Source organism: Chiloscyllium punctatum, chromosome 4 (genome assembly GCF_047496795.1).
Source record: "Chiloscyllium punctatum isolate Juve2018m chromosome 4, sChiPun1.3, whole genome shotgun sequence".
Taxonomy (NCBI): Eukaryota; Metazoa; Chordata; class Chondrichthyes; order Orectolobiformes; family Hemiscylliidae; genus Chiloscyllium; species Chiloscyllium punctatum.
In genome coordinates this window covers 97,441,665-97,463,887 of record NC_092742.1, presented here as the reverse complement: position 1 = coordinate 97,463,887, position 22,223 = coordinate 97,441,665, and the positions used below count along the sequence as shown (strand labels likewise).

Genomic DNA, 22,223 nt, shown 5'->3' with positions numbered 1-22,223 from the left:
CGCCTTGACATCAGGGGAGGATCTTGTTATAGCCCTTTTGATTAGAGTGTGGGTCTGTGATAACAACTGGGATATCTTTACTGTCTCTTGAAACTCTGACCATAATACCACTGATTATCATAGTAATAAGTTTGTTTGAACTCCAGGTTGGATTGGAAGTTTGGAAAAAAGACTATTGTCATCTCACTCCTTGTCTCCCACCCTGGTCCTCACCTTTCACCCCACCAATCTCCGGATACAATGCACCATCCAATGCCATTTTTGCCACCTTCAGTCATATGGCACCAACAGAGATATATTTCCCCTCCCCACGCCATCAGCATTCCGCAGAGATCATACCCTCCACGACTCTCTCATTAGGTCTATGCCCCCCACCAACCCACCTTTCACTCCCAGCACCTTCTCTTGCCTCCGCAAGAGGTGTAAAACCTGCTCTCACGTCTCCCCCCCCCATCTCATCCAAGGCCCCAAAGGATCCTTTCATATCCAGCAGAGATTTTTCTGCACATCCAAAAAGCTCATCTACTGTACCTGATGCTCTTGATGTAGTCTCCTGTACACTGGGGAGACAGGACGCCAATCCACGGAATGTTTCAGAGAACAGTTCTGGGACACATGCTTCCTGTGGTTGACTACTTCAACTCTCACTCCCACTCCGACAAGGACATGCAAGTCCTGGGCCTCCTCTGCCGCCAAATACTTGCCACCTGGCGCCTCGAGGAAGAAAGCCTCATTTTCCACCTTGGGAAGCACCAACCACATGGCATCAACGTCGATTTCACCAGTATCCTCATTTCCCCTCCCCCCATCTCATAGCAGATCCAACCTTCCAACTCTGAACTGCATTCTTGAACTGTCCTGCCTGTCCATCTTCCTTCCCAACTATCTGCTCCGACCTGTCACTATCACCTCCACCTGCATCTACCTATCGCCTTGCAAGCTACCTACCCCCAGTCCCCTCCCCCACTATTTGTCCCTTAAAAACACCCCCCCACCACCACCCACACCCCCCATTCCTGATGAAGGGCTTATGCCTGATTGACTCTCCAGCTCCTCAGATGCTGCCTGACCTGCTGTGCTTTTCCAGCGCCACACTTTTCGACTTCCATCCTTTTATAGAATGATCCATCCCTATTAAATAACCTTCAACACAGCCAGATATGATGTGAGAAAATCCCCAGTGACAGAGAATCTTGGAAACCAAAGGGCAAAAGTCACATGTTTGTCCCAATCATACTTCAGTTTCCATGTCAAGTCTCATCTTACTCTGATGCTTTAGCCCTAATTTTGGGTTTGGACAGATGGACAGTGATGATTTCTGTTTCTAACCAGGTGACTGCTGGTTCCTGGCTGCCATTGCATGTCTCACTCTTAATGAGAAGCTGCTGTACCGGGTCATCCCTCGCGATCAATACTTTACAGAGAACTATGCTGGGATCTTCCACTTTCAGGTATTGTTGTTTGCCATTAGGGTGACATTTATAGAAACAAGCAAGTTACTGTTAGATTCAGTGGAGCAGCATCGGCAGGCTCTGCCTCAGTCTTCAATTGTCAAGCACAACACTCTACCCTCTCTCCCAGCGTTTCCATGGGGGTCTCTCCCACAGGATGGCATTCTCTGACCTCTATTAGTGACGTCCCTTGTCCATGACAATCACATGTTGCGCCCAGACATGGAAGGCAGACACATCTCTCAATGTAAAACAAACAGACAGAGAGTACACACACATCCCTACCTGGCAACGGTGAACGCACAGAAAAATAACCCTCTAGACAGACAGAGAAGTAACCGACACATCATTCCAGAAAGATGGGTGTACACAGGCACAGCTCCTAGACAGACAGAAAGATATGGAATATCAGGCACAATATCCAGATGGTCAGGGAACATACAGGCCTGTTACAGAGTTACAGCCAGACAGTGATAAGCCAGGCATTTTTCCCCTAGACAGGTTATATTCCCTAGAGAAGGATGAGGTATCCAAAGATATTTGTGGGTGCTGTGTACTTATGGTAGTTGCATAGTTGTCTGGTCTGTTTTTCTCCAACTGTCATTATGGAAGTGACTTGTGCGACATGTTGAGAAAATCTGAAAGACTTTGTACCAAAAGGCTGTTAATGTCATGAGTCGATTGAAATTTCAGAACTAAGGATGATCGTATGAAATCAAAATGTTTAAATGGACATCAGATTTGTGATGATTTAGTTAAATTGCACAATTAATTCAATAGAGAAAGATGACCTTCTGCTAACTCTAAGTCACCCTGAATATCACTATAGCATGAATAGAGCTGTGTGGATTAAACATTAACATCTTCCAGTACTCGGAGCTACTGCTGACACCTGAAAGGGCAAGGCCTGTGTCAGTGGGCAAATTATTTGTTTCATTGCTGTAAGAGGAATGTCCAGTCATTGAAATCATGCACTTATGATTTTCCACATTATGCAGTTCTAAATAGTCACACTGGTCCCCCACTTTTTCACTTTCCCCTTACACCTCCTATTCCTCACCTGGCAGATTCCTGTCCTGCCATGTGGCAATGGCTTTGCTGAAAATTTAAGTCTGGATCTTCTCAAGTTTCAGTTGACACCTGAGGTTTGAAGAAAATTGAATTAAAATTACCTAAAAGGTTTGGTTAAGTATCCTGGAATTTTCAGATAACTATAGGAACACTGCTAGCTCACTAGACATTTTGCAACAAACTGCAGCTCACCTCCTATAAAACTCAGACAGTTCCAGTTAAGAACTTTCTCATGCAGTCAGCCTCCTGAGTTAGTTTCCATTCTGCTGCCCGAATGTAAAATTGCATTGTATCCCTTGTCAAAACTGTCTGATTACCATTTTTGGAAGATGGGAAACTGGAGTCACTTCCTCACTTACTAGCCATGAATTGGAAATGAAAATGGATTGGCAACATTAAGCATGTGATGGAGTCTGGTGGAAAGGGGCAGCTGTTGGCCACTCAGATTATACAAAACCTGGGTTTAACTGACATAACTACAAAGATACTCGTGGAACTGCATCCCATCTGAAAGTTGCTGAGGACAGGGGAAATGTGCCATTTTTTGAGTTCCAACTTAACCTCTCCCCCATTCCTTCTCATTTCCACATTCAATATACCTTCTTCTTTTCTCCCTCAAATGTTTACCTAGATCTCTTGAATTTCCCAGTGGCTTTATAAGTGACTGTTTTATATTTGTATCCATTGTAAAATAGTTGAGAGCGTAGTGCTGGAAAAGCACAGCAGGTCAGGCAGCATCTGAAGAGCAGGAGAATCAATATTTCGGGCATTAGCCCTTCATCAGAGAGATTCCTCCTGCTCCTTGGATGCTGCCCGGCCTGCTGTGCTTATCCAGTACCTCACTCTCGACTCTGCTCTCTAGCATCTGCAGTCCTCACTTTCTCCATTGCAACATAGTCTCAATAAGGTTGTTGGTGTTTTGAGCGAATTAGACTAAATGTCATATTTGATGATGCGAGGAGTAAAAGTTCTTTCCCATTTGGTGAAACTACTAAATCTTCCTCTTCTCCTTATTTCATTGTTCATTGCAGTTCTGGCGTTTTGGTGACTGGGTGGATGTCATTGTTGATGACCGAATTCCCACGTTCAATAACCAGTTGGTTTTTACCAAATCTGCTGAGCGAAATGAGTTCTGGAGTGCTCTGTTGGAGAAAGCATACGCTAAGTGAGTGCAAGTTGCTAGGGTGAACTTCACGCTCGTTCTCGGTCACAGTGAGCCACAATATCTGATGTTGGTGTTGCTGGTGAAAACTTGCTGATTGGTTGAGAGAAACTCGCACCTTCATGGTTCAACTGTCTCAGAGTTATCATAATTGTTCAGGAATTTCCAGGAACATTGCTGGTTTTCACCCGGATTCTCCCTGATGTTGACCTTCAGATAAAATGACTGTCCCCAATACCCTTGTCCCCACTTCATAAGAAAGCTGCCTGAGCTCAGACTCAAGTTTAATGTCTCCCAAACTCTCTGGTCTCAGAGGCTATGCTTGAAATAAAAAGGATTAATCAACTGTGCTATTTACTAACCTGCCAATGCTCATTTCGTGGGTGACTGGGTAGGTTTCTGTAGAGTGGAGGTTTTTCTTGGAACCCTACCTCTACAAGGGATCAGTGTTATTAAGAGCAAAGGTCAGATAATTGGGATTTGACTTGGTAAGAAATACTAGGCCATGCTTTCACTCTAATTCTGTCCTATTCATCTATCACCCAGGCTGCATGGATCCTATGAAGCACTGAAAGGTGGCAATACTACAGAAGCCATGGAAGATTTCACTGGTGGTGTTACTGAATTCTTTGAGATAAAGGATGCCCCTAAGGATCTGTTCAAGATCCTAAAGAAGGCAACAGAGCGAGGCTCCCTTATGGGCTGTTCAATTGATGTAAGTGTGCTCTCTAATGGTAAAATATTGGCATGCCAGTTCTTGGTGCTGCTGTTTTCTCAATGATTCTGTCATTACATATATACACCAAATGATCATTCCAGCTGGAAGTGCCGACTCGGATGGTAAAGTGGCCAAAACAGACTGATTGAGAGATTTTTATTACAGTACACCCGCTAATATTTCACTCTTTGGATGACAAGTCATCAGCTTTCAAACAGAGATATTAGAAACAATAAGCGAACAGATATTGTTGGTTAGTTACAGCGAGCGGTTTCCATAAATGTGAGACAATAATCCCCATGTGATATCAGAACCCCCATCCCGTGTGAGATTAGACCCCCCCTTCCCTATGAGATTTCTGACCCTCCTCTCCTCCCCTGTGATATAAGACCTTCCCCATATGTGATATCACATATAATATCACATGTAATGTTACATTCCCTCTTCTCTCCATGTTATTATCAGCCCCTCCCTCCATATGATATCTCAGACACTACGTCCTTCGCTGTGTGTTACTGTGATTTGTGATTTAAGGTAAATTGTGTTAAAGCACCCAAGTGTGAGTAAAATCTGGTGTATTACCATTGATAGCTGAAAACTTACTGATATCGTCTGGCAATTTTTGATGCACCATTTTAGAACAGGAGTTAACATGGTTTTGACTAGGCCATCCTCTCCTGAAAAGGTTGAATATGGAGTTGTGAAGTGAAGTTGGTAATTTATTTGATCATTGACTGGAATGTTTATTCAGACCAATATGAGGCAAGTTTTGGAAACAGTGAATTATGTGTTGGGGATTGAATATGCACAAGCTATTTGGGTGGACAAACAACACAATTCAGAAGCAGTGCATATCTACTTTAACACAGCTGAGGTGCCCAGTCTGGAAGTCAAGTTGAAAAACATTGCTATGTGTCTACAACGCTCATTCAGTTTCTGCTGATATCTACTCAAACAAATATATTTACAGTCATGTTGCACACATTTGGAATTTGTGCTGAAGAGGAAGTCATAATTAAAGAAATCCTGATATTCCTCTCCTTTATCACTATCCAGTCCTGTGTCCTGATTTCCCTGTCTTTTCCCTAGTATGCAAGAAACACCTGTTGTGGAGTGGACTGCTAGTATCTCTTTACCACTTTCTGGTGCTCCTGACAAATTACAGTCCGACAGCAGCATAAAATGATCGTAACCAGTTGATCTCACCAGGGTTACCACGGGGTAGTAGAAATTTTATCAATCCCTAAATATATCCAGCTATAAAGCTGGTTTGCCTGATTTTCTAACCTTTTTTATATTTCTCCACCTTCATCTTTTTGCAAGTTTCATTTGTGGTCCATCCAACCCCGGTCTCTTTGTTCCCTTTTCTCCCCCTGACTGTCTTCTTTTTTAATATCCTAATCGCACTCATGCTTTCTCTTGTGTCTTTTTCTTTGTCTCATTCTCTTTCACTGGCTGTAGCAGGTTGTACTTAGTCTTATTTTTTAATATCTCCCACTCTATCACTACTGCTGATGTTATTTCTATCTCACAGTTTTGTTCACTCCTACTGTTTTCCGCAGCTATCACACTCACTCTCTTGGGTGTAGGTTTGCTCGCTGAGCTGTAGGTTTGATATCCAGACATTTCATTACCTGGCTAGGTAACATCATCAGTGGTGACCTCCAAGTGAAGCGAAGCTGTTGTCTCCTGCTTTCTATTTATATCTTTCTCCTGGATGGGGTTCCTGGGGTTTGTGGTGATGTCATTTCCTGTTTGTTTTCTGAAGGGTTGATAGATGGCATCTAGATCTATGTGTTTGTTTATGGCGTTGTGGTTGGAGTGCCAAGCCTCTAGGAATTCTCTGGCATGTCTTGGCTTAGCCTGTCCCAGGATAGATGTGTTGCCCCAGTCGAAATGGTGGTTTTTCTCACAGGTTTGTAGTTCTCCATTGTCCTTTCTTTTGACGAGTTAACCACCAGGATATACGAACACCAGCTAGCCACAAAAAGACACAACCCTCTCTCCCTTGTAGCCCTACACACGGATGAAAAAAACCACCATTTCGACTGGGACAACACATCTATTCTGGGACAGGCTAAGCCAAGACATGCCAGAGAATTCCTAGAGGCTTGGCACTCCAACCACAACGCCATAAACAAACACATAGATCTAGATGCCATTTATCAACCCCTCAGAAAACTAACAGGAAATGACATCACCACAAACCCCAGGAACCCCATCCAGGAGAAAGATATAAATAGAAAACAGGAGACAACAGCTTTGCTTCACTTGGAGGTCGCCACTGATGATGTTACCTAGCCAGGTAATGAAATGTCTGGATATCAAACCTACAGCTCAGCGAGCAAACCTACACCCTAAACCTCAACCTGAGCTACAAACCTTCACAAAACTTGCACACTCCCTCTCATTTGTGCAATATCCTGAAACCTAGGAATGGGAATAGGACATTCAGCCTGTAAAACCTGCCCAGTCATTTAATAAGGTCATATCTAATTGAACACTTCAATGCTTTATACCTATTCTGTCCAAACTATGCCACTGGTAATCAGAAATCTGTTAATTATTATTTTAAACTTACTCAAAAACAGAGTTTTCACAACCCTCTGTGGTAGAGACTTCAAACGGCTCACAAACTTCTGTGTAAAACAATTCCTCCTCATCTTCAGTCTAAGTGTCATCTCCTTTTTTAAATTATATCTGCTGACTGCCTTTAAATTCCCGAACCAACAGACACATCTAACCTGGCTATCTCTTCCAGTATTTTGTAAATTTCAAAATCACATATAATTTTTCAAAACTCCAGAGAATATAGTCTCAGTTTGCCCAATCTCTCTTTCGAGGGCTGTCCTAACATCCTGGGAGCAAGTCTGGCGAACTTTCATTGTACGCCTTCTATGGTAATAATATCTTTCCTGAGTTAAGGAAACCAAAACTGCACACACTAGTCCAGGTGTGGTCTAACTATGCATCTATGCAATTGAAGCAAGACTTCCCTGATCCTGTACTCAAATCCTCTCGCAACAAAAAGTGCTATTCCATTAGCTTTCCTAATAGCTTGCTGCACCTGCATGTTAGCCTTCATTGACTAACCAACAATGACACTATTACACTAATAGTCTCTTACCATTTAAGAAGTACTCTGTATATCTATTTCTCCTACCAATGGTTCATTAGTTTCCATTGACCAAGTTCGTATTCATTGACCAAGTATGTCCAAATCCTCTTGAAGCCACTTTACAGCTTTCTCAAAGCACACATTCACAACTAACTTAGTACCATTCACAAATTTAGGAATATTTTGTCCCCAGCTGCAAATCATATTGAAATATATTGGACTGAGGTCCAAGTATTGATCTTTGTTATACCACTTTCAGTCGTTATAGCCTGCCTACATGAGATTCCTATTCTTCGTTTTCTGTCTGTTAGCCAATCCTAGTTCACTATCTCCTATCCCTTTAACTTAACTTTTCTAAACAGCCTCCTCTGAAAGTCCAAGTATGCCACATCGATCAGCTCTCCCTTGTCAATTTTGTTTGTGACATTTTCAAAAACTTCTTAACAAATTCACCAAATACCATTCACAAATCTATGCTGACTATCCCCCATCAAGTTACTATCATCCAGGTTTCTATTTTGAACAATCCTTTCTGCAGATTCTAGTATTTTCTCTACTCCTTGATGTAAGGCTGGCAGTCTGCATTTTGCTGTTTTATTCTTTGCTCCTTACTTAAATAGTGAGGTGATATCTGCTATCTTGTAATCTACAGGAATAACTCAGAACCTCAACAATTTTAGAAGACAATCACTAATGCATCAATTATCTCTAGTTCAGCACTGTCCCCTTGACTTGTCCGGACTTGTCCGACCTGCCTAGCTCCTTTTCCACCTATCCACTCCACCCTCCCCTCCCTGACCTATCACCTTCATCTCCTCCCCCACTCACCCATTGTACTCTATGCTACTCTCTCCCCATCCCCACCCTCCTCTAGCTTATCTCTCCACGCTTCAGGCTCACTGCCTTTATTCCTGATGAAGGGCTTTTGCCCAAAACGTTGATTTCGCTGCTCGTTGGATGCTGCCTGAACTGCTGTGCTCTTCCAGCACCACTAATCCAGAACTTGGTTTCCAGCATCTGCAGTTATTGTTTTTACCTCGTTGATTTTAACCCTACTGCGAATCCTCTTGCAAGGATGCCTGCCTTGAAGAAGTTTTCCTCCTCTCTCTACAAGAATCTCAGGGAGTCTCTCTCCCACTGCAACTCCCAGGGCATTTCCTCTGCCCTGAAGCTCTTCAACCATGTCGTGAAACAAACTCGCTACCACAGCCACATTTGCTTCCTCAGTGCATGCCTCTGTAACCAACTCATCCCACACGGACTCCGGACCACCTTCAAACCAGCAGAGTTCGGACCCGAACAGGACAAACAGTACAGACTACAGATTCAAAAACACCAGCAACAGTTCTCCTTCAAGATCCTCCGCTCCACGCTTGCAGCAATGTGCCGGCACCTAACCTCTCTACAGTCAGCCCTGCCTCAGCTGAGGGCCACACTCTCTCAGAATTGCAAAGGACCCACTCTGTACTACATCCTCAGGAGAATTCATACTCTCAACAAACAGTATTTCAATTCCATCTCAAACATCAAAAACTGTAAGTACAGCAAACTTTTATCAACCCACCTCCATAACCAGCGCTCCTCAAACATTCCAGAAGCTTCCCCTGGCCTCGGAAACTCCATTAGCCATGCGGCTGATGCAGCTACCACCCCCACGCTGAGTGATGATGTCACTTCCGCCCCCATCATGGCCACTCCCACAGCCACTTCCGCCCCTCACATCATCTCTGATGCCACACGCTCAGTGACTCCCGCCACCCTTACTGCCATGATCACCACCACTTCCGCCCCCACCAGCGCCACTCACCTGCATTCTGCTAACACGCCCCTCCACAGACCCCACTGTTACTATCCCCACCCCCCAGAAGCCCGAGGGGAACACTACCCCTGCTCATGCCTCCACCCCCATTCCCCTCACCATCACACCCACTCCAGGTACTGGCTCCGACCCAACTCCCAGCTTCACACCCACACCAGATCCCAGCTCCCATCCCTGCTGAGTTTTCACCATCCCTCCAGACCTTCCACTCACTGAGGATGAACGATCAGTCCTCAGCAAAGGACTCACCTTCATCCCCCTCCGTCCACGCATCAATGAATTTAATACACACCGTGACATCGAACAATTCTTCCGTTGCCTCCGCCTCCGAGCTTACTTTCACAATCAGGACTCCCGCCCACCTTCCGAGGACCCTTCGCCCACCTCCAACACACTGCATCCACCTGGACACCCCGCGCTGGCCTATTACCTGCCCTCGACCTCTTCATTTCCAACTGCCGCCGGGACATTGACCGCCTCAACCTGTCTACCTCCCTCCCCCACTCCAACCTCTCACCCTCACAACGCGCAGCCCTCCAATCCCTCTGCTCCAATCCCAACCTCACCTTCAAGCCAGCGGATAAAGGGGGCGCAGTGGTAGTCTGGTGCACTGACCTCTACACCGCTGAAGCCAAACGCCAACTCGAGGACACCTCTTCCTACTGCCCCCTCGACCATGACCCCACCCCCCCATCACCAAACCATCATCTCCCAGACCACACAGAACCTCATCACCTCAGGATATCTCCCACCCACAGCTTCCAACCTCATAGTCCGGGAACCCCGCACTGCCCGGTTCGACCTCCTTCCCAAGATCCACAAGCCTGACCACCCTGGCCGACCCATTGTCTCAGCATGCTCCTGCCCCACTGAACTCATCACTACCTACCTCAACACTGTCCTATCCCCCCCAGTCCAGAAATTCCTCACATATGTTCGAGACATCACCCACGCCTTCCACCTCCTCCAAGACTTACGTTTCCCCGGCCCCCAACGCCTCATCTTCACCATGGATATCCAATCCCTCTACACCTCCATCCGCCATGACCAGGGCCTCCAAACCCTCCATTTTTTCCTCTCCAGACGTCCCCAACAGTACCCTTCCACTGACACTCTCATTTGTTTGGCCGAACTGGTCCTCACCCTTAACAATTTCTCCTTTGAATCCTCCCACTTCTTCCAGACCAAAGGGGTAGCCATGGGCAAAAGTATGGGCCCCAGCTATGCCTGTCTCTTTGTTGGCTATGTAGAACAGTTGATCTTCCATAATTACACCGGCACCACTCCCCACCTCTTCCTCCGCTACATTGATGACTGCATTGGCGCCACCTCATGCTCCCGCAAGGAGGTTGAGCAATTCATCAACTTCACCAACACATTCCACCCTGACCTTAAATTTACCTGGACCATCTCTGACACCTCCCTCTCCTTCCTGAACCTCTCCATCTCCATTAGTGACGACCGACTTGACACTGACATTTTTTACAAAGCCACCGACTCCCACAGCTACCTGGATATTACACCTCTTCCCACCCTATCTCTTGCAAAAATGCTATCCCGTATTCCAAATTTCTCCGCCTCCGCTGTATCTGCTCCCAGGAGGACCAGTTCCACCACAGAACACACCAGATGGCCTCCTTCTTTAGAGACCGCAATTTCCCTTCCCACGTGGTTAAAGATGCCCTCCAACACATCTCGTCCACATCCCACACCTCCGCCCTCAGACCCCACCCCTCCAACTGTAAAAAGGACAGAACGCCCCTGGTGCTCACCTTCCATCCAGAAACCTTCGCATAAACCAAATCATCCGCCGACATTTCTGCCTCCTCCAAAAAGACCCCACCACCAGCGATATATTTCCCTCCCCAACCCTTTCCGCCTTCCGCAAAGACCGTTCCCTCTGTGACTACCTGGTCAGGTCCACACCCCCCTACGACCCACCCTCCCATTCTGGCACTTTCCCCTGCCACCGCAGGAACTGTAAAACCTGTGCCCACACCTCCTCCCTCACCTCTATCCAAGGTCCTAAAGGAGCCTTCCACATCCATCAAAGTTTTACCTGCACATCCACTAATATCATTTATTGTATCCGTTGCTCCTGATGTGGTCTCCTCTGCATTGGGGAGACTGGGTGCCTCCTAGCAGAGCACTTTAGGGAACATCTGCGAGACAACCGCACCAATCAACTAAACCGCCCTGTGACCCAAAATTTCAACTCCCCCTCCCACTCTGCCGAGGACATGGAGGTCCTGGGCCGCCTCCACCGCCGCTCCCTCACCACCAGACGCCTGGGGGAAGAACGCCTCATTTTCCGCCTCGGAACACTTCAACCCCAGGGCATCAATGTGGACTTCAACAGCTTCCTCATTTCCCCTTCCCCCACCTCATCCTAGTTTCAAACTTCCAGTTCAGCGCAGTCCCCTTAACTTGTCCGGACTTGTCCGACCTGCCTAGGTCCTTTTCCACTCATCCACTCCACCCTCTTCTCTTTGACCTATCACCTTCATCCCCTCCCCCATTCACCCATTGTACTCTATGCTACTCTCTCCCCACCCCCACCCTCCTCTTGCTTATCTCTCCACGCTTCAGGCCACTGCCTTTATTCTTGATGAAGGGCTTTTGCCCAAAACGTCGATTTCGCTGCTCGTTGGATGCTGCCTGAACTGCTGTGCTCTTCCAGCACCACTAATCTAGAATATCTCTATAACCACCTAGTTCAATACTTTGGTATGCAAACTATCGAGTCTTGGGGATTTATCAAATTTCAGTGCCATTAAGTTCTCCAGTACAATCGTCTTACTAATTTCCTTTAACTCCTCACACTTCCTAACTCTTGAATCTTTGGTTCCTCTATAAACAGCCTGAAAACAGACATGAAGCAATCATTTAGCGTTCTAAAGATGTACGGCATGGAAACAGACTCTTAGGTCCTACTCATCCATGCCAGTCAGATAACCTAAACTAATCTCGTCCCATTTGCCAGAATTTGGCCCATATCTTGCCAAACCCTTCCAATTCACATACCTATCCAGATGCCTTTCACATGTTGCAATTGTACCAGCCTCCCCCACTTCCTCTGGCAGTTCATTCCATACAACGCCAATCTTTGCATGAAAAAGTTGTCCCTTAGGTCCCTTTTAAATCTTTCCCCGCACCCCCCCCCCCCACCTTAAATCTGTGCCATCTAGTTTTGACTCCACCTACCATGGGGAAATGTTCTTGATTTTTCAACCTATCCATGCCCTTTAGCTTCTTTGCCATTTTACTATTACCATTATAAGCTCTCCTGACTCTGCCTGTAAGTTTTTTTTGACAAAAGTTTCCTTTTATGAACCCATAGAAGTCTTTACAGTCCATTTTTTGTCTATTTGCTAGATTGCATTCACTCTCTATTCTCTCTTAATCAGTTTCCTTGCCCTCCTTTGCTGTATTCTAAAATCTCCCAATCCTCAGAATTACTGCTATATTTTGGAAACTATATCTTTTCTCTTCTTTTGGTCTTATGCAATGTTGAACTTACTCTGTTGATCCTTTGGAATTTTTGCACCTTGATGGAATTTATAGTTACTGTAAGTTATGTAATGGTTCTTTAAAGGTTATTCTGTTGCCTCAGGACAGTCATGCCTTCTAATATATTTTCCCAAACCATCCAACTCAATTTGTGCCTCATGCCTTCAAATTTCCCTTATTTAAATTTCACACCCCTGTTTCAGAATAAACTAGCTCATTTTGAAACATAATATAGAATTATATCATATTGTGATCACTCATCCCTAAAGGTTCTTTTACAACAAGATTGTTAATTAGCCCTTTTCTCATTCTGTTGTGTTTGATACAAAATACCAAGTCTACTAGTTGGCACCTCAATATATTGCTCCGGAAAGCCTCCAGACACCCATCTTCCACAACTTTAGTGCTCAGTTGGTTTACCCAGTCTATGTGCAAATTGAAATTACCCATGATAACAGTGCTGCCCATGCCAAGTGCTTCTCTTATCTCCTGAGTAATACCATGCCCCATATTACCACTACTATTTGGTGGCCTATGAATAACTCCAGTCAATGTGCTGTCCCTTCCTGCACCTTAATTCAGGTCAAACACATCGCACGCATTGTTCTTCTGACCTGAGATCATCCCTTCCTAATGTACCAATGTACTTATTATAATTTCAACTTCACCTTCTTTTCTTTCTTGCCCATCTTTCCTAAATGTGGAATATTTTTGAATATTCAGTTCAAAGTCCTGGTCACCATGCAGCCATATCTCAGTAATGGCAATTAGATCATAACCATATATTTCTAGATCATCTACCTTGTAGTGAATGTTGCGCGCATTTAGGTAGAGTGCCCTTAACTCTATCTTTTTGACATCATTCTGCCTTTGAAACGTACTCAATACTTAGCTTTCTTTTTTCTGTCTTCTGATCTCTGTTTTACAACTTCCTGTTGCCAACTTTACTTCGTTCCAATTTCATATTTCCTGACAAGGTATTTTAAACCCACCCCAACAGTACTAGCAAATCTCACTGCAAGTTTATTTGCCCCAGTCCTCTTAAGGTGTAACCCATCCAGCTTGTCCAGGTCCTACCTACCCAGAATTGGCCACAGTCTTCAGAAATCCAAGGCCTTCTCTCCTATATCAGTTCTCCCACCATGTATTCAATCAGACAATCCTCCTGTTCTTAAATTGACATGGAGGTGGCACTAGGAGCAATCCTGAGATAAATGCTCTGCAATACCTCATTTTACATTTCCTTCCTAACTCCCTGAAAAATGCCTTCAGGATCTCATCCTTTTTCATGCTTATGTCATTGGTACCAATGTGGACCATGACTTTTGGGTGATCTGCTTCCCCCAAAAGGATGTCTTACAATCCAGATATCCTTGAAATTGGCACCAGAAGGCAACACTCCATTCCGGAGTCACATTTTCTGCCACAGAAACATGTGTCTGATCCCCTGACTATGAAAATCCAAAAATGTTTGCTCTTCCTTTCTGCTGTCTCCTCCCTTTTACAGCTGAGTTGCCCATGGTGCCATGGACTTAGATCTGGCTGCATTTCCCTGAGGAAATATCATTTAGCAAGCATGATAAAGTCAAGGGAACACTGCACTACCTTGCCTGATTCTCTTAGACTGCCTAGTAATCACCCATTCCCCCTCTCCCCATACGCTTCTAATCTGCAATGTGATCACCTCCCTACAGGTACAAGTGTCTCCAGCCATTGCTCAGATTCCAAAACTAGGAGTTCAAGCCTGTGCACCTGGTGACATTTCCTGTAGGTGTGTTTGTCTGGGACATATATGTCTTTGATTTCACACATCCCTTAGGATATATATTTCACTTAGTCCTCTGATATGCCATCCTGTAATTCTAAAATCTATTTGTTACCCATAGAATAAGTGTGAACTTACTATAAAAACCTGACAAAGTATTTCTCAGAGAAACTGAAAACATTTCTTGAGAATAATGACAAACTAAATGCTAACTTTCACTTTAAAGATCTGAAATACTGACTAATCAACCTACTACCAATCACCATCTTTCCCTGCACTTGTGACATCATGCTGTGATGACTTGCTGTGCCAGTCGTCCTCTTGATCCACTCCTCATTCTTCTACACCTCACCTTTTACTCTGGAGCTTTATTACTTGCAGTATATCTTAATTAAAACATGTCTTACCCCCTCTGCTCCGAATTCCCTCATTGACCCAATTCCAAGTTACTCATTTGGTTTCTGTCTCACTGCAGTGAAGTCTTCTTTGCTATGACTATGTGGCTTGCCATCATCTTTCTCTTTGAATCTTATGCTTCAGACAGTGAAATATTCTGTGTTTATGTACAGGAGGACTTTGTCAAGATTCAGGCTTGGGCAGTTAAACATTTGTAATATTTGTGTCAGTCAATTTGCATTTCTATCATGAGAGAACCTAACCACCTGTTCTTAAATTCAAAGGCATTAACATCACTTAAACTCCTACTATCAACATTTTGGGGGTTACCATTGACCAGCGATATATACACTGTAAATGGGATGCATTTGGCAGGGATCTTTCCCTCCGGGACACTCTAGCCCATTCCACAGCCACCAACACCAACCCATAACCTCAATCCCACACTCCCTCCCCCCACAGCTCCACAGCACCTTCCCATGTAACACTTGCCTCTTCACTTTATCCCTGCTTACCGTTCAAGTGCCAAAACAGTCTTTCCAGATGAAACAACATTTCACCTGTAACCCCTCCAATCTGTGTATTGTGTTCGCTGCATCCAATGGAGCCTACTCTACATTGGAGAAACCAAAACAGGTGACTGCTTTGTGGAACACCTCCAGTCTGTGCACAAGCAGGACCCCAACCTTCCAGTAGCCGGTCATTTTAGCACAGTCTCCTGCTTGCATGCCCACATGACTGTCTTCGGCTTGCTGCAATGTACCAGTGAAACTGGAGGAACAACATCTCATCTTCAGGCTGGGAACTTTACAGACTTCCCCACTTAACACTGAGTTCAACATCTTTAAATTGTGAACCATTTCTTTTAGCTTGTTATCATGTGCTCCCCTCCCCCGCCCCACTTCCCATTCTTTGAAGCCTGGCAGGAGACATACCAATATTCTGCCATTCTCACATTCTGATCTCTTAATGTAAACTGCTAACATCTTTTCTCCACCAGCACCCTACACCCCTACTTGCCCCACCACCACTCCCCCAAACTATTGCATAAATGTTCCCCCTTCACACTTTGCTTCACCTCTGATGAAGAGTCATCTAGACTTAAAACATTAGCTTGCTCTCGCTCCATGGATGCTCCCTGACCTGCTGTGATTTCCAGCATTTGTTGTTTTCTGGACATCAGAATGTTGACTTTACCACTGATGTCCACATTCCATGAAAGAAAAGTAAATATTACTGCCCAGACATTCTGGGTTTGTTATAGTAACTAAAATAAATCCTATCTGTACTAGTTTATCCATTTCAAATCAGTTATCTTTCCATTGCATTCTTATTTTTATCTCTCATGCTCTTATGTGCTTTTCTTTCACATTTTGTCTCACTCTCTCTATCATTCTTTTGCTTTTTGTATCTCTCTCTCCCATCTCTGTCTGTCTCCTGTTGTTTTTCCCGCTTTCTCCGTTCCTTACCACTCATTGTGGTGCTGTCTGATATTCCAGGAAAGTATATTTCATGGGACTGGTTTTATGCAAGAAGCACAGATCCAGAGGTTTCTGTCTCGCTGTTTATTCGCTGCAGATGGATCTAAGGCCAAAGTTGATGATCAGATCAAGAATTTTGATGACTTTCCTGTCAGGGTTTGTATGGCAAATGAGGCAATTGTGATTTGAAGCAATTAATTACTATCCGTACAATGCATTTGTTTAATTGGCATGACTAACATTGCTGTCAGGCTGTTGTGGCGCTGTGGTAAAGTCTGGGCCAGAAGGTCCAGGTTCGAGCCCTATATGCCCTCGATGTATGTCATAAGAGTCGAAGCAAGTTGATTAAAATAATTGACTAATTTTCCTGAATGACCAGGACAGTGAAACAGTGAGTAAATCTACACGATTGAATATGAAGTCATATAATAACATAGTTAATCTTACCCTAATGAATAAACAGGAACTTTACAGTTACACAGTGAGTTACCCTTACCCGAATAAACAAGAAATAAGTTTCTTCTAGAGTTGTCCAAATCTGGTGATATAATTTTTGTAGAAGTTTGGTGGAGAAGTGTTTCAACTATGTTTGGAACTTGGGGGAATCCTTGTGAATATTTTATTCCAAGAACCCCACGATGTTACAGAGCAAGCATCGTCACTACTGTTTACATCTCAACTGTGGTTATGCTTAAAATATTTGATTTACAAATTTGCGAAACTAAAATTCCTGACTAGGTCTTGATTGCATAGTTAGATGAAGGTAGTAGCATTTGAAATCACTGTGAATTTTATGAAAGGGAGCATTCTGAGTTGGAATGCTGAAATACTGTGCTGATGCTGATTGATGTACATTCGATTGGTGTCTGATGAATCCAAATTAAAAGTGTTTTCTAACTCGCACTGGACAATAGAACCCCTTTATTCCTGTCAGTCTAGCATTATTTTGCCCCCATTTTGAATGTGTGTTTCTCATGACTGGGCTTAGAGCAACTACAAGAAGCATGACAGCAGAGGCCTCCAACTCTGTCAGATGGCAGCTTGAGTTCTGTGCTGTCCTGAGCTAATCTGGCAGAATGCACATGCACATCACTATGCCCCACTGGCATAATACTGGGTAGTTTACCAGAAGTCAAGCCCCTTACAGTTGTCATAAAAGCTTAAGATTTTATAAAGTGTGCAGAACTCTCCAATTTACTCATGTTCTACATCCACATTGACAGAAAACATGGACCAGGTTTCTGCACTTAACAAGCATTACTATTTATTCTAATTACAGGTAAACAATTATGAACTGTTAACATATATCAAGTAATTAAAACTATAACTCCCTTATAAACGTCCCTTCTACACACATACAAACTGAAGAATGGGTGTTATGGGTGGAGGGAAAGCCTGGGAACACATTTCCATTGTCCCTGTCCACAGAGTCTGCTGAGATTATCCATTCTCAGGACTTTCTTTGCAGGAGACACAGAAGAGTTGGTTCACAGCTGTAAAGTCTCTGACTTACTGGCTAAAAGGTTTCCAGCAACTGCTGAGAGAAAATAAACTGGCTATCTTCAGGCTTCGTGATGTTTTTATTGCAGTGAAAAGGACAGCTCCTTCCGTTTAGAAAGGCTCCTTCTCCCCAAACACTCACATCTCCAAGATGTTCTGCTACCTGGGAGCCAATCATATAACCGGTGGAAGGCAAAAGTTCTTTGTCGTTGATAACTGTTCACCAGTCCACAGACCAATGGGCTACTTGTTGGTGGCTGAAGCTTCATTTGTACACACCCCTTGGCTCTAGACTTTCCCACTATTTGAACAAGCAGCTGTACAACTAATGCTTACAATGCGTTTCAGGTTGCTTGCTTCAACAGTCCTTGCCTTCTAAAACAGTCATTTTCCCATTTCAGTCTACAATAAAAAATACAGAAAAATGAAAAGGTACAGTCCTTGCATAACCAAAATACAGCTAAAGATGCTAATGTGATGCTGTATTTGTATCTATCTGTACCTAGTTGCCATTTTACAGCTCATAGCTGTCCTGAAATATTTGTGGTAAGTTTAAACTCTATCAGCCATTCGATTAAAGTGCTTGTTATAAAATAGGAATTTGAGAGAGATGGTGTGGTGGATAGTAGGGTGATGAGCATGCATTCCCTGAATCTCCTGCTGAAGAATGGGAATACCTGCATGTCAGCACAAGGCTTGTTGCTTTTTGCATGCAGTCAGTTTGGCGCAAATCACTGAGCTTCTGTGAGGCTGTGTCTGAGTACTGTGTGCTCACACAGCAGTTCAGTGCAGACAAATGATTGGTTTGAGCTTGTTTCCTACAGCACAGGGTGTAGAGGTTTGGCAGTGGGTGGGGCATGGGGGTTGCGGAACTAGGTGGGGATAGAGAAAAATGTTTTCCCCTCCACTTTCCTTCTGCCTCCACATTGATTCACATTGCAATATAAGTCATTCGATGTTGGTAGCTGGGAGACAGGTCTAACAGTATTAACAGTTAGGGTATGGGTGTTTGAGCCTTGACTGCTGTCCAGGAATCTGCCTCAGTGATTGTTTTATATTTGAACCTAGACTGTGAACGATGACTAGTTGTTAAGCGGCTGGAATATTTCAAAACTGCTCATTCCTTTCCTGACCTAATACATATCGTCGTCAAGTCGCACTGTAAGTCAGGAAAACTGACTAACATTTCCTGTTATCAACTCGGGCTCAGAGAATAAAAGGGAGTAGCTTGATCTGTCACAGTTGACATTATCTCACAGTATCAGGGAAGGAGCAAAATACCAGCTCTCCTGGCATGGTACACTTAACAACTTATTGGATAAGCTCCTTGGGGAGTTGGGGTATTGGGGAGGAAGGAAACCCAATCTTGATAAGAATAGGCAGCTTTGACTGGATTTCTGTCATAACCTAGAAATGACGCAGGGGAGCAATGAGCTGTGTCGCAGTGCAGAAAGATTATATTGCCCTTTCTCTGAGGAAGCTAGGTGTCAGTGCCACACCATGAGCACAGTCTGACTGACTCTCCTGTTTTCACAGTCTTTTGTACCTCAGCAGTTTGAAACACGAACAGCCAGCGGTTTGGTCAGAGGACACGCCTATTCTGTAACCAATGTGGATGAAGTAAGTTTTCAAACTTTCAGTCATTTGACATGAAAATGAGCAGAATATATATCATAGGAAGGTTCACACAAGGGTAGTAGGAGAAGAAGACCATGGAATGATTTGTGAGGGAATTCCAGAGACACACAGGAAGTGACTGAAGGGAGTCACTGGGTACAGAGAGTGAAATGGGGGATACTCAAATAACAGGGAGTGATTATAGGGAATATTGTGGTGCAGGAATGGTTGAAGGATGCATTGAATTGTGAAAAGTGACATACAGGGATAGTGGGGTTACAGAGAGTGATTACAGGGAATATTGTGATACATGGAGTAATTGAGGGAAATCAATGTGATATTAGGAATAATATATTGGAACACATTCAGTGCTTACATCAGGATACCGGAGTGCAGAGATTAATGGTGAGGGAATGCTAGGATGCAGGAAAAAATAACAACGGAATATAGGGATATAGCAAAGGATTACTGGTGGTCCACTGGGTTAAAGAGATTGATTAGAGAGGAAATGGCTACAGTGTACAATGCAGGTTTGTATGTTTATATTTATTCATCTGTGTTTGTCTCTGGTCTTTCTTCCATAAACAACAATTTTGCCAAAAGGTCTCTTATAAGGGTCAGAATGTGAAGTTGCTGCGTTTGAGGAATCCATGGGGAGCTGTGGAGTGGAATGGATCCTGGAGTGATAAGTATATATTTTCTTTGAAGTCATTCAGAAAAATGCTACTTTGGACTTTTGCTTCGGATTGCCTCTATCTTCCTCCAGTTCCAGATATACTTTTGTCTCTCCACACCTTTTAGCCCCCATCCCCTTCATCTTCGGTGATTTGAGTTACCTTAGACCTTTCTGGATCTTCCTCCCTAAAGTCATGCATGTTACAACTTTACTCCATAATTGTAAATCATCCCTTAAAAAACACCATCTTTCCTCTTTTCCTATCACTCATTCAAGGGTTTAACAGCTCCTAGAAGTTGCAGTGGCTACTAAGCTTAATTGAATCAGAATTCTGCAACTTTTAATAGCTTTTTCAGAGGGTTTGATGTACAGGGGATTTGTGGAAGTTTCAATTTCCATGGCAATTCTCACAATGTCAACTGCTTCAGGGAGTCTACAGGGTTCTGACGCAAAATTCTAGTCTGCACAAATTATCTGACCATTGGAGTATCTGGTAAAAATGGAAGGTCCTGCCCAAGTGCTGTACAACACATATGGTACTCCTGTTCTTCCAGTTTGGGATAGGTATAGAAGAGCTAAATTGAGAGCTGCAATTGATTCAGCAACACAACCTATTCAAAAGATCTATATAACATGCAGTTTTGAGTAATAATTAAACAGGACTTGATATTTTTATTGGATTTGAAATTAATATTGAACAAGATTTGAAAATATCCGTCAATTTAAAATAATCTGAAAGTATCTATTAGTATTAGCTAAAGAAATCCTACGAGTATATGTGAGTACAATGTACTGTATTTGGAGTATCTGTGATTAATACTCAAAACTAGATAATGCAGCGCGTGCTTTTTGACCTCAGATCATGTAAGAAAAAACAAATAACTCTTTTGAGTAGTATTGGTAACATAAGGTTACAAATCCTATTTGTCGGGCAGTCGTGATTAGTTTTTGCCACTATATTTGCCATTATATCCCTTGACTAGGGAAGGGAAAGGCTGTCAAGTGCCTATTACATATGTTGAAAAATCCAGGTGTATCCTATTTGGAGAAAGCCATGATCTGGCTCATCAATGATGCTCTTTCTTGGTTTTGAAGCAATCACCGTCAGTCCATGAATGATATTTGCCCAGAGTTAACATGGAACGTGCAACATTACATGGCAGCTCCTAGTTCCCATTTCAACAGCATGCGGTGGACACGGTGATTTCTTGAGTTTATGGCTTTTCCCGGCTTGATGATCGAATTTCTTTTCTGTTCCAGGGCCCGGGAGTGGTCTGAGATTGAGAAGACACAAAAGCAACGACTTCAGCATCAAATGAAAGAAGATGGAGAGTTCTGGTGAGGATAAAACCATTTAATTTAAAAGGCAGAGCTTTGCTCCTAACAGGACAAGAAGTGATTGCCATTTTTGTTTACATGTCAGGAACTGCCATGCACCCAATCACATTGCAAGCTACAAGTATGTGAGCTGAGCACAATTCCCACGTGCAATAATACAATAGACAGATTATTCTCAGCAGTCTGCCTCATCAGCTGCTGACGTCACACCAAGGCATACAAAAAATTTGTATTATGGAACAAGTGCTGAGATCCTGTTAGGATATGTATATAATACGTACGTACAATATATCACAATATATTTTGTTCATTAGACTATTTTATGCATTATGTGCATTTGTTGGGGCATCCACCTCAGCTTGTATATTGCACTGTTATGCATCATGTGTGGCAGATATTGCTAAACAAAGAGAACTGAGGGACAGCTTACCTGTGTAGGCAATAATGTGACATGTTGGAGGTCAGTCTTTAATAGATGTAGTATGTGGCACAATTTGTACTTTAAAGGCAGCACAGAATGGTTGAACATGCAGCATCTGAAGACCTCTCCATAAATGACACACTAAGGAGATTGGCCAAGGTCACTGATACAAGCAAGTAG

The 22,223-nt window shown here is 43.6% G+C and overlaps 1 protein-coding gene across 2 annotated transcripts in view; it reads left to right on the top strand.

The window, feature by feature from the left end:
- LOC140476557 (calpain-3-like) overlaps positions 1-22,223 on the top strand; it is a 109,072-nt gene that overhangs the window by 51,381 nt on the left and 35,468 nt on the right. The window contains exons 4-10 of one of the 2 annotated variants that reach the window (XM_072569341.1): positions 1,333-1,451; positions 3,554-3,687; positions 4,231-4,399; positions 16,510-16,647; positions 19,528-19,611; positions 20,212-20,297; positions 21,545-21,622. In XM_072569341.1, the coding sequence (XP_072425442.1) occupies positions 1,333-1,451; positions 3,554-3,687; positions 4,231-4,399; positions 16,510-16,647; positions 19,528-19,611; positions 20,212-20,297; positions 21,545-21,622 (808 nt within the window). The remainder of the gene's footprint in view (positions 1-1,332; positions 1,452-3,553; positions 3,688-4,230; positions 4,400-16,509; positions 16,648-19,527; positions 19,612-20,211; positions 20,298-21,544; positions 21,623-22,223) is intronic. The other variant, XM_072569342.1, reaches the window with a different exon arrangement.